At 35.3% G+C, this 12525-nt stretch overlaps 1 protein-coding gene and 1 long non-coding RNA gene across 3 annotated transcripts in view; one reads left to right on the forward strand and one right to left on the reverse strand.

Moving 5' to 3' along the window:
• Positions 1-5399, forward strand: part of LOC112132325 (uncharacterized) — a 229652-nt gene extending 224253 nt beyond the window's left edge. Inside the window, exons 5-6 of one of the 2 annotated variants that reach the window (XR_008522983.2) lie at positions 3554-3620; positions 3706-5399. This is a non-coding gene — a long non-coding RNA (uncharacterized LOC112132325). Of the gene's footprint in view, positions 1-3553 lie in introns of both variants that reach the window. The other variant, XR_002914139.3, reaches the window with a different exon arrangement.
• The window catches only part of ABCA12 (ATP binding cassette subfamily A member 12), a 204750-nt gene that overhangs the window by 104662 nt on the left and 87563 nt on the right, over positions 1-12525 (reverse strand). The window contains exons 6-7 of the mRNA XM_024243578.2: positions 10660-10845; positions 4937-5115 (exon numbers count right to left, since the gene is read on the reverse strand). Coding sequence (XP_024099346.2) covers positions 4937-5115; positions 10660-10845 — 365 coding nt within the window. The remainder of the gene's footprint in view (positions 1-4936; positions 5116-10659; positions 10846-12525) is intronic.

The raw sequence follows: 12525 nt of genomic DNA on the forward strand, positions 1-12525 counted from the left end.
GCTACAGTATAAATTATTCTTATAACATAAAAGACAAGATGCTACTTTTTGTAATTTAGTTACTTGTTTGTCTGTTCATGCACAAAATCTCAACAAAATATTCTTAACCAGACAGAGCAGTTTATGTTTCCAGGTTTCTAAAACATCAGGAATCACCAGCCTTAAAGTAATGGAGCAAGGTTTCCCATCAATTTTTTTCTAAGACTTAGAAATAAGTAGTTAGGAAAAGCAACTTTCAATTAAAGAATACATCTTTTTTTAACTAAAAAGAAAAATTAAATATTAGAAAGTATTTTCATTAAAAACCAAACCCAAATAAAGGATCTAGTTTCAGGAATAATTATTATTTAAGCATTTGTAATATTTATCTTTTGCTAAACAGATAGTAATGTTTTTGAAAAAGAAAATGGAGCTTGCCCTAATTAAAGACTATATTCTGTCTTCTAAGTGGTCTATAGGCACTATTCCAGAGGTAGTTCAAAATTAATATCCATACTCTGTTTCTATAGCTTTTCTGTTACCGATAAGATGGGCAGTCTACTACTCCCAGCTACTCGGGAGGCTAAGCAGAAGAATCGCTTGAACCTGGGAGGCAGAGGTTGCAGTGAGCCAAGATCGCACCACTGCACTCCAGCCTGGGCAACAGAGCAAGACTCCATCTCAAAAAAAAAAAGGAATACAAAATAGTGCAGTTGCTATGGAAAACAGTTCCTTAAAAATTACGAATAGACTATCATATATGATCCAACAATCTCACATCTGGATTCTTATCCAAAAGAATTGAAATCAGAATCATGAAGAGTTAGTAGTATTGCTGTGTTCATTCCAGCACTATTCACAATAGTCAAAATGTGGAGATAACCTAAATGTCCATCAACAAATAAATGAATAAGAAAATGTGGTATATAAACACAATGAATACTATTCAGACTTAAAAAAGAATGCATTTTGAAATATGCAACAACATGGATGAACCCTGAAGACATGATGTGAAATGATAATGCATAACCACTTAAGCCAGTCACACAAAGCAAAATACTACAAAATTTCTTGTATGGGAAGTATCTAAAATAGTTAAATTCCTAGAATCAAAGAGTCAAAGATGGTTTCTAGGGTCTGATTAGAAAGGGAAATGGGAGTTGCTAATGAACAGGCCTGGAGTTTCAGTTAAGCAAGATGAATAAGCTCTAGAGATCTGCTGTACAGCATTGTACCTATAGCTTACAATTTAAAAATTTGTTAAAAGGGCAGAGCTCATGTTAAGTGTTCTTATGAATATAAAATAATTTTTAAGTCAAATGTCATATGCTTCATAATAATTTGAAGCTATTTCTCTTTAGGTTTTATGTTTGTTTGTTTGGGATAGAATCTCACTCTGTCACCCAGGCCAGAGAGCACTGACATTGTCATGGCTCCCTGCACTCTCAAACTCCCAAGCTCAAGCAATCCTCCCACCTCAGCCTCCCAAGTAGCTGGGACTACAGGTATGCACTACCATGCCCAGCTACTTTTTTATTTTATTTTATTGTTTTGTAGAGATAGTATCCCACTATGTTGCCCAGGCTAGTCTTGAACTCCCGGGCTCAAGCAATTTTCTCACGTCCATCTCCCAAATTGTTGGGATTACAGGCATAAGCCACTGCACCCAGCCTCTTTTAAGTTTTATTTTATTTTTAATTGACACATAATTGTTCATATTTATAGAGTACAGTGTGATATTTTGGTACATGTATACAATGTGTAAAGATCAAATTAGTATAATTAACATATCCATTGCCTCAAACATTTATTATTTGTTTGTGATGAGGACATCTGAAATCCTCTTTTACTGTAATTTTGAAATATACAATGGATTGCTATTAACTGCAATCACCCTACTGTGCAATAGAACACTAAAATTTATTCCTCCTATCTAATTGTAACTTTCTACCCCTTGATCAACCTTCCCTCATCCTCCCCTTTCACTCAGCCTCTGGTAACCATTATTCTACATTCTACTATGAGATGAACTTTTTTAGGCTCCACGTAAAAATGAGATTATGTAGTATTTGTCTTTCTGTGCATGGCTGTTTTAATTTGTTGAGGAACCTCCATGTTATTTTCCACAATAGCTATTCTACTTTACATTCCCACCCAGAGTGTGCAAGAGTTTCCCTTTCTCTGTATCCCTGCCAGCCTCTGTTATTGTTTTTGTCTTTTTGATAATAGCCATTCTAACTGCAGTTAGATGATATCTCATTATAGTTTTGATTTTCATTTCCCTGACGATGAGTGATGTTGAGCATTTTAAAAATACACGTGTTGGCCATTTATATGTGTTATTTTGAGAAATATCTATTCAGATCTTTTGTCCATTTGAAATTACATTATTTGTTTTTTTGCTACTAAGGTGCTTGAGTTGAAGCTATTTATTAATAAGCTATTTTCATTATTATGCAGACTCTTTTACATTTATAATCATTACTTGACAACATACTCTATTGCATAGTGCCAAAATATGCAATAATTTTATTTTAAAATTTAAAGGGAATTAAAATAGCTGCAGAACTTGGATCAGAGGTTGTTGTTAAAATAGCCACAGCACAATGTTTTTGCCAGTGTAATTTGCTCCACCAAAATAATGCCTAGAGTATTTTTAGATCTTCTGCCTTTTACTAAATATTATTTTGTGGAATTTTTGTTGTTGTTGTTGTTGATTTTTTAATCAAATTTCATTGAGGTATAATTTAAATACAATAAGATGCACCTATATTAGGTGTACAATTAAACGAGTTTTTTTCAAGTTGTAAAGTGATAATTTTTAATTGTATAAACTTACCGGGTACAAAGTGAAGTTATAAGTTTTGACAAATACACATACATGTAACCACCATGCCAATTAAAATATAAACATTTCAATCACCCCAGAAAATTTTTCTCATGCAATTGCTCCTGAATCCACTGATCTGATTTCTAACACTATAGATTAATTGTGCCAGTTCTAAAACCTTCTATAAATAGGATGATACGCTATCTACATACACAGTATATATTTTTTGTTTTGATGTTTTTGCCAGCATAATATTAATGAGACTTATTTACCTTGTGTGACTCAATAATCTGTTTATTTTTATTGTTGTGTTGCATTTTAATATATGAATAAACCACAGTTTGTTTTGCCATTTTGTTTATAGAGATTTGATTACTCAGCTCAACTTTTAGCTATTATCAAGAAATAAACATCAGTATACAAGTCTTCATATGGGCGTATATTTTCATTTTCTTGGATAAATACCCAAGAGCAGAATGCAGCCTCATATGGATCTACTGCTTAACTTCATTAGAAGCTGTCACACTATTTTCCAAATGATTGTGTTGTTTCCCATGCTAACTTGTAATATATGACCGCTTCAGTTGCTCTATGTTCTTGCCAACACTTGGAATTATCCATCTTTTAACATTTAACCCATTCCAGTGAGTGTGTAGTGATATCTTATTTGTGCTCTGAATATTATTTTGACTCTTTTCACTGCTACACTATACAAGTCAAATAATTCCCCTTCTCCTTTTACAGATTCTCCTGTTTGCTTCCTAAGACAGAAGATAAATGGGAGGAAAAGGATCAAATGTGAAAATTCTGAGTGAGTGAAAATTTCCCTAAGAGATCAAATGAGGGTTAACATAGAGAATCAAACGTCCTAATATCTTGCTTCTTCTGTATTCCAGTTATGGTGTGTTACCATGGAAAGTGTATAGGACTGGGATTCAAATTCTTCAAGTTTAGGTCCTGGCTTTGCTACGTACTAACTGTAGAACCTTGGGGAAGCCATTCGACCTCCATAAGGATTTGTCTCCTCTTCTATAAAATGGGAACCTGTTGTCTCCAGCTCAAGGCACTATTCTGAGAATCAAATGAGGCTGCTGTATCAATACAAGGGCTTATTATAAGGTCTTTGAACAGATATAAGCTCTTAAAAGCATTCCAAAAGTAAAAAACAATCTCTTCTCATGCTTTAGACATGTAAAATAGACTACAGCATGCTATTAGTGACATATAAGAGAGGCAGCCTGGGTTCTGGAGTTCAAAAATCTAGTTGCAAACCCTTCTAGATGCAGGATCTGCAAATACTTAATTTTTATGACTGTCATCTAATTTATAAAATAAATACTGTTTGTTGTAAGATTCAGTGTGATAATGTGTACAAACGGCTTGGTAACATGCCCAGCATGTAATAGGCACTTAATAATCGAACATCATTGATGCAGTAGTTGGATTTTTAAGGCAAATTTTCAAATTAGCTATACAGGGCAATCAAAACCTAAGTACTGTCCATTAAACTCTAAATACTGGCCATGCCCAGATCTCTTTTACGAATAAAGTAACCTTTAAAGGTGTTTCTTCTGCAAAGGTTTAAAATCTTTATAACATATATACCAAGGCTAACTGATATGCAGGCTTGGAAAGGTCATTTCTAAGCTGACTACACATGAGGGAGGACAACCTCTTTGAGGTGGCTTGGAACAAAACTCCTACAAATATGGTTGTTTTATATTGGATGGTACCAAACAAAACTCACTGAGATATTTTATTCCTGGATAGTTTAAATGCTAGATGTATAGAGATCAGGTTGTCCCTGAATGAGCTGGGGTCAGTGCAGCAATATACCATTGGTCCTGCCGTACACCACATTTTTAGAAGCTCTGTGATACCCAGTAACAACACAACAGTTAGGATCAGTTCCTCGTGGACATTTCCATAACCTTGATGACCACAGTGTATGTTTCTTCTTTGCTTAACTAATACACTCACCTTCACTGCTAAAATCTGCAATAAGAGGCTGAAGGATTATTTGCTCTGTGTTTAAATAACCCATCTAACAGTAATCATCACAGGTAACATTTTTTTAAGACTTCTTTGTGAACACTAATATTACATTTAATTCTTACATTTTCTTACCCGTTTGCCTTTCGAAGAACATCAAATAGATTGCTTAGTGATGTGTCATTCTGAAACACATTTGGAAAACTAGAGAGAAGCTGCCACACAGCTTTCTGCTCTTGCACTTGTGAGAAGAAAGACAGCACTCTGACTATTTCCTGAAACACTATCTTCTGATTGTTGGGGTCACCGGATAGCTTAAAATATAAAACCACAAAGAGAGTAAAATGAGACTTTAACATTCATAATCACGTGGTTTGCTGTTTTTAAAAGCATCAAAAATCTAGATTTTCACATAAGCAATTCTTTAAGATCTTCACTCAGTTTGAAGCCAATCTTTCATTTGGAAAACCAGCAACTACTTCTAATGTTCTTAAACATAATTGGATCTTTTCCCTGTAACTCCGGAAATTGGCATAAAGTTTGGTTAACAAAGCTGTATTTATATAAAATATTTCAAATTATATATTTGGAAATTAAAATTAAGTTCCTAAAATAATATTAGCTCTGAATAATGTTTTTTTTCTTAGGACTTGGTTTAGGAGTTGCAGATATATCTTCCCTATACTTATTACTAGATGTTATATTGTTTGGATGGAGTACTCCTAAAACTAATATATAGATTAGTAGAGATATAGAAAGATTTATATGTATATATAAAATATAATATAATATAATATATATAAGTGTGTGTGTGTGTGTATATATATATATAATTCAGGAAAATGTTTACTATTACAATTACACATACTTAGTGCTATGTGATTTTGAACAATGTCTTTTTTACCACATGTTCTATTCTACATGACTGCCAATTTTGTTAAAAAAAATTGGGAATCCAACTTACAAGGGACGTGAAGGACCTCTTCAAGGAGAACTACAAACCACTGCTCAATGAAATAAAAGAGGATACAAAGAAATGGAAGAACATTCCATGCTCATGGGTAGGAAGAATCAATATCGTGAAAATGGCCATACTGCCCAAGGTAATTTACAGATTCAATGCCATCCCCATCAAGCTACCAATGACTTTCTTCACAGAATTGGAAGAAACTCCTTTAAAGTTCATATGGAACCAAAAAAGAGCCCGCATCGCCAAGTCAATCCTAAGCCAAAAGAACAAAGCTGGAGGCATCATGCTACCTGACTTCAAACTATACTACAAGGCTACAGTAACCAAAACAGCATGGTACTGGTACCAAAACAGGGATATAGATCAATGGAACAGAACAGAGCCCTCAGAAATAATGCCACATATCTACAACTATCTGATCTTTGACAAACCTGAGAAAAACAAGCAATGGGGAAAGGATTCCCTATTTAATAAATGGTGCTGGGAAAACTGGCTAGCCATATGTAGAAAGCTGAAACTGGATCCCTTCCTTACACCTTATACAAAAATTAATTCAAGATGGATTAAAGACTTAAACGTTAGACCTAAAACCATAAAAACCCTAGAAGAAAACCTAGGCATTACCATTCAGGACATAGGCATGGGCAAGGACTTCATGTCTAAAACACCAAAAGCAATGGCAACAAAAGCCAAAATTGACAAATGGGATCTAATTAAACTCAAGAGCTTCTGCACAGCAAAAGAAACTACCATCAGAGTGAACAGGCAACCTACAGAATGGGAGAAAATTTTTGCAACCTACTCATCTGACAAAGGGCTAATATCCAGAATCTACAATGAACTCAAACAAATTTACAAGAAAAAAACAAACAACCCCATCAAAAAGGGGGTGAAGGATATGAACAGACACTTCTCAAAAGAAGACATTTATGCAGCCAAAAAACACATGAAAAAATGCTCACCATCACTGGCCATCAGAGAAATGCAAATCAAAACCACAATGAGATACCATCTCACACCAGTTAGAATGGCAATCATTAAAAAGTCAGGAAACAACAAGTGCTGGAGAGGATGTGGAGAAACAGGAATACTTTTACACTGTTGGTGGGACTGTAAACTGGTTCAACCATTGTGGAAGTCAGTGTGGCAATTCCTCAGGGATCTAGAACTAGAAATACCCTTTGACCCAGCCATCCCATTACTGGGTATATACCCAAAGGACTATAAATCATGCTGCTATAAAGACACATGCACACGTATGTTTATTGCGGCACTATTCACAATAGCAAAGACGTGGAACCAACCCAAATGTCCAACAATGACAGACTGGATTAAGAAAATGTGGCACATATACACCATGGAATACTATGCAGCCATAAAAAAGGATGAGTTCATGTCCTTTGTAGGGACATGGATGAAATTGAAAATCATCATTCTCAGTAACTATCGCAAGGACAAAAAAACAAACACCGCATATTCTCACTCATAGGTGGGAACTGAACAATGAGAACACATGGACACAGGAAGGGGAACATCACACTCTGGGGACTGTTGTGGGGTGGGGGGAGTGGGGAGGGATAGCACTGGGAGATATACCTAATGCTAGATGACGAGTTTGTGGGTGCAGCGCACCAGCATGGCACATGTATACATATGTAACTAACCTGCACATTGTGCACATGTACCCTAAAACTTAAAGTATAATAATAATAATAATAAATACTCAAAAAAAATATTGTAAGTACTTTACATTGGATTGGGGATTATTATAACTGTCCCTCTAATTGGGTTACTTTGGAAAACTCAGATTACTAAAGGGTTATTTAAGCATTCTGTACTTAAAAGAAATTACAATAAAAATTCAAAAAATCAAGGCAAAAATACTAGATATGGACATATTTCATTTATTTATATCTATAAAATTTCAAGAGAATTTTGAACTTTTTTGTGAACTCTCATTGTATGTGGGGTTGCATTAAATGTAGATTATTGGTGTCTCATTTTTACCATTGTTGTTTAAGGCTAGTGTATGCACTACTCATAATAGCAAAGACATGAAATCAACCGAAATGCCCGTCAATGATACACTGGATAAAGAAAATATGATACTATACACCATGGAATATTATGCAGCCAGAAAAAAAGGAATGAGATCATGTCCTTTGCAGGGACATGTATGGAGCTGAAAGTCATTATCCTCAGCAAACTAACACAGGAACAAAAAACCAAACACTGCATGTTCTCACTTGTAAGTGGGAGCTGAACAATGAGAACACATGGACACACAGAGGGGAACAACACACACTGGGGTCTGTCAGAGGTGGGTAGTGGGAGGGAAAACATCCAGATAAATAGCTAATGCATGCTTGGCTTAATACCTAGATAATGGATTGATAGGTGCAGCAAACCACCATGGCACACATTTACCTATGTAACAAACCTGCATGTCCTACACATGTATCCTGGAACTTAATATTAAATTAAATTTGTTTAAAGGCTAATGTATGCAAACACTCCATAGTAGAGTGTTCTTGCTTCTAATGAATAATATTTTGGTGAGAGGGATATATTGTTTTATCAAAATTTAACTTATTGCTGGAGGAATCACGTTACCTAATTTCAAACTATACTACAGGGCTACAGTAACCAAAACAGCATGGTACTGGTACAAAAACAGACACATAGACCAATGGAACAGAATAGCAAACCCAGAAATAGGGCTACACACCTACAACCATCAAAGGTGACAAAAACAACAAAGGTGACAAAAACAAGCCATAGGGAAAGAACTCCCTATTCAATAAATGACATTGGGATAACTAGCCAGCCATATGCAGAAGAATGAAACTGGTTACACCACATAAAAAATTCAACTCAATTAAAAAATATACACTTTGCTTACACTGTATACAAAATTCAACTCAAGTTTGATTAAAGACTTAAATGTAAAACCCCAAATTATAAAAACCCTGGAAGACAGCCTAGGCAACACAATTCTAGACAAAGGAAATGGTAAATATTTTATGACAAAGATGCCAAAATCAATCAAAACAAAAGCAAAAGTTCACAAATGGGATCTAATTAAACTTAACAGCTTCTGCACAGCAAAGAAACCATCAACAGAATAAACAGACAACCTACAGAATGGGAGAACATTTTTGCAAACTATGCATCTGAAAAAGGTCTAATATCCAGCATCTATAAGGAAGTTACACAAACTTACAAGAAAAAAAAACAAACAACTCCACTAAAAAGTGGGCAAAGGACATGAACAGATGCTTTTCAAAAGAAGACATACCTACAGCCAACAAGCATATGAAAAAAAGCTCAATATCACTGATCATTAGAGAAATGCAAATCAAAACCACAATGAGATGCCGTCTCACACCAGTCAGAATAGCTATTAAAAAGTCAAAAAATAACAGGTGCTGGTGAGGTTGCAGAGAAAAGGGAACACTTAAACACCGTTAGTGGGAGTATAAATTAGTTTAAACATTGTGGAAAACAGTGTGGTGATTCCTCAAAGACCTAAAAACAGAGCTACCATTCAACCCAGTAATCCCATTACTGGGTATATACCCAGCAGAATATAAATTATTCTTCTATAAAGACATATGCACACATATGTTCACTGCAGCACTAGTCACACAATAACAAAGACACAGAATCAGCCAGGTGCAGTGGCTCACGTCTATAATCCCAGCACTTTGGGAGGCCAAGGCAGGTGGGTCACTTGAGGTCAGGAGTTCGAGACGAGCCTGGCCAACATGGCAAAACCCTATCTCTACTAATAATACAAAAAAAAAAAAAATTAGCTGGGTGTGGTGGCCTGCGCCTGTAGTCCCAGCTACTCAGGAGGCTGAGGCACAAGAATCACTTGAACCCAGGAGGCGGAGGTTTCAGTGAGCTGAGCTGAGATAGCACCATTGCCCTCCAGCCTGAGTGACAGAGTGAAGCTGTGTCTCAGAAAAAAACAAAAAAAAACAAAAACAAAAACAAAGACATGGAATCAACCTAAATGCCTATCAATGGCAGACTGGATAAAGAAAATGTGGTACATATACACCACGGAATGCCATGCAGCCATAACAAAGAACAAGATGATGTCCTTTGCAGGAAAATGGATGGAGCTGGAGGCCATTATCCTTAGCAAATTATGCAGGAACAGAAAACGAAATACTGCATTTTCTCACTTATAAGTGGGAGCTACATGACGAGAACACATGGACACAAAGAGGGGAACAACAGACACTGGGACTTACTTGAGGGTGAAGAGTGGGGGGAGGGTGAGGATCAGAAAAAAATAACTACTGAGTACTAGGCTTAGTACCTGGGTGACAGAATAATCTAGACAACAAACCACTGTGACATGAGTTTACTTATATAACAAACCTGCAACATGTGCCCCTGAACATAAAATAAAAGTTTTTGAAAATTCACAATTAAAGAAAAATTAGCTTTTCAAACTAGGTTTGAAGTCAGTGAGAAAAATAAAAAGATTTTACCCATTATTCTAAATTCTGGCAGTTATATGACTGTGACAGTTTAATTATTAAACTTGTATCAAAGCCTGAGTAATCTCACTTAAAGATCTCAGAGAAAACAATCAAACTTCATTTACTATAGAGCAAAGCCATATTTTATTTATAATGGTGTGTCCATATTAACCATAATGTAATATTTTTGGTTTAGCATTGAAATCATTTCAACCTTTCACATTAAATAAGTAATACTACTTAAGATTAAACTTTGTGTGCAAATGTCTACGTGAGGAAAACATGCCTAAGGTAAGCAAATATCCCAGTCAGCATTTCCAAGTCTACATGGGCTATAGATTTGCCCTTTAATTCATGTTGAGTCACTTTGTGGATCAAAGATCTACACTCACCTGGCAGAACTGTTTGTTTAGTTCTTGGAGAGAAGACTCTAAAAGGGTCATGTTAGAAAAGCAAAATTTGTTAAAAACATTTCTTCCTAGAAAGGTCCAAGAGAAGGCATCATCCACAACGTATCCTGGATAGCTGTCACACAGTTCTCTTCGTATATCTTCTGAAGTTGAATTTTGCTTTAACAGCTAAAAGCACGTGTGAAAAGAGTAAAATAAGAGTGTTAATAAATGTAGATGTTCAAATATTCTATTCTTCAAGGAATCTATGCTGTCTTCAGAATAGCCATTTTGAGGTCCTCCATTATAGCAGCTATTAAAATAACAATAAAGTACATAGAGTTTACTCATGAAACTTGTAGAGTGAATGCATGAATGTGGTAAATTCTTGTCATTGTTATTATTTAAATGATTTATATATGAATTATTTGACTGAACTCATTTCTTGTCTCTGACCAGAAAACCTCAATGCACAGAGTCTTTGCTTACAAAAATCTTCATGCATAAAAATCTTATTCACTTTTTCTGGACATTGAGCAGCAGAAACTCAGGTGTCCTAACTCTTCATGGCACTCATAGGAAACTGGTTGTGATCTTTGGAAGACTTTCAACAGGAGCTTCGAGGTCTATTCCTAGGATGAACAGTGTTTATTTACAGAAGTGTACAAATACAGATTGCTTCATTTGCAAAGCAATTCTTCCATCTAAGTCTTATATATAGAACGAAAAAGGAAAACGTATGTGAAAATATATAATAGCAGGCATAACTACTAAAAGTAGTCATTGGAAATCATTTTCATAATGGAATCATCATAATCTCCCTATATATTTCATAATTCAGGCCAGTCACAGATATAGTAGTATTTTACCTATAATATCGATCATATTTACCATTATTAAGTTGTTTAGATATTTACAGAGCTGATGATAGTTAGTTGTCAGACTTAAGGGGTCCATCTTAATAATTAATTCTTATTACTCCATGAGGTGAGGTCAATTTCATCCTCCCCTTAAGTGTATATTACAAAACCTACATGCTACCTTCTAGTGACTCAAATTCTAAAAGTAATGGAACAAGACAGAATCCACTTATCTAGGATGTACTATAAGTGTTAGGCCTTCTAGTCATTCATCCATATCTCTCTTCTAACATTCCACATAAACTCACCCAAAAATGATTTCTCTACTCATTCTTGCAAGTGTTGCAGAAAGCAGTAAAGGGAAAGAAAGAGGAATCAGAGAGATTGCTGACATAGGCATCAATATATCATCCTAATTTTTACATCCCTTCCCTTCTCCAACTACTCTAAAAATATGTATCCATACATAGAAATTTCATTTTTGGCTTATCTCCCCTGGATATGCAGCTCTGTGCTGCCTCACAAAATTCTGAAATTCTATTCCATGAGAAAGATAACTTGGGAGTTTCAATATGACAAAGTAGCATTTTGGAGAATAGCATTGCTCTTCTAGACATTAAAGAATTTATCTGATCCAATGCAAGACTGTCTACTTCTAGGAACCAATATGTAAGAATTGGAATGGAATATAATAATGTTCTCTAATTTATACACTGTGCTTGATTGGGGGAAGCTTTAGACTGGAATTAACTGGGCATATTGAGAGACTTCTATGCCAGACAAAAAACATTAGAAACCTCAAATATTACGTAAACTAGACTTTCAATGTCTAGATTGGACAGACTGAAAGGCCCTCTATTTTGGCCAGCATGGGCAGAGTTGATGAGTGTGATGCCATTTCGTGGAGTCCACTTTTGTGCTGGCCTTTGGCTCATTTATATAACTCAGTTTATTGAAATGCCTCAGTTAAACAGAGTATTAATTTAAGTATAACTAACAAAGTCATATT

The sequence above is a fragment of the Pongo abelii genome, chromosome 11 (genome assembly GCF_028885655.2).
Source record: "Pongo abelii isolate AG06213 chromosome 11, NHGRI_mPonAbe1-v2.0_pri, whole genome shotgun sequence".
Taxonomy (NCBI): Eukaryota; Metazoa; Chordata; class Mammalia; order Primates; family Hominidae; genus Pongo; species Pongo abelii.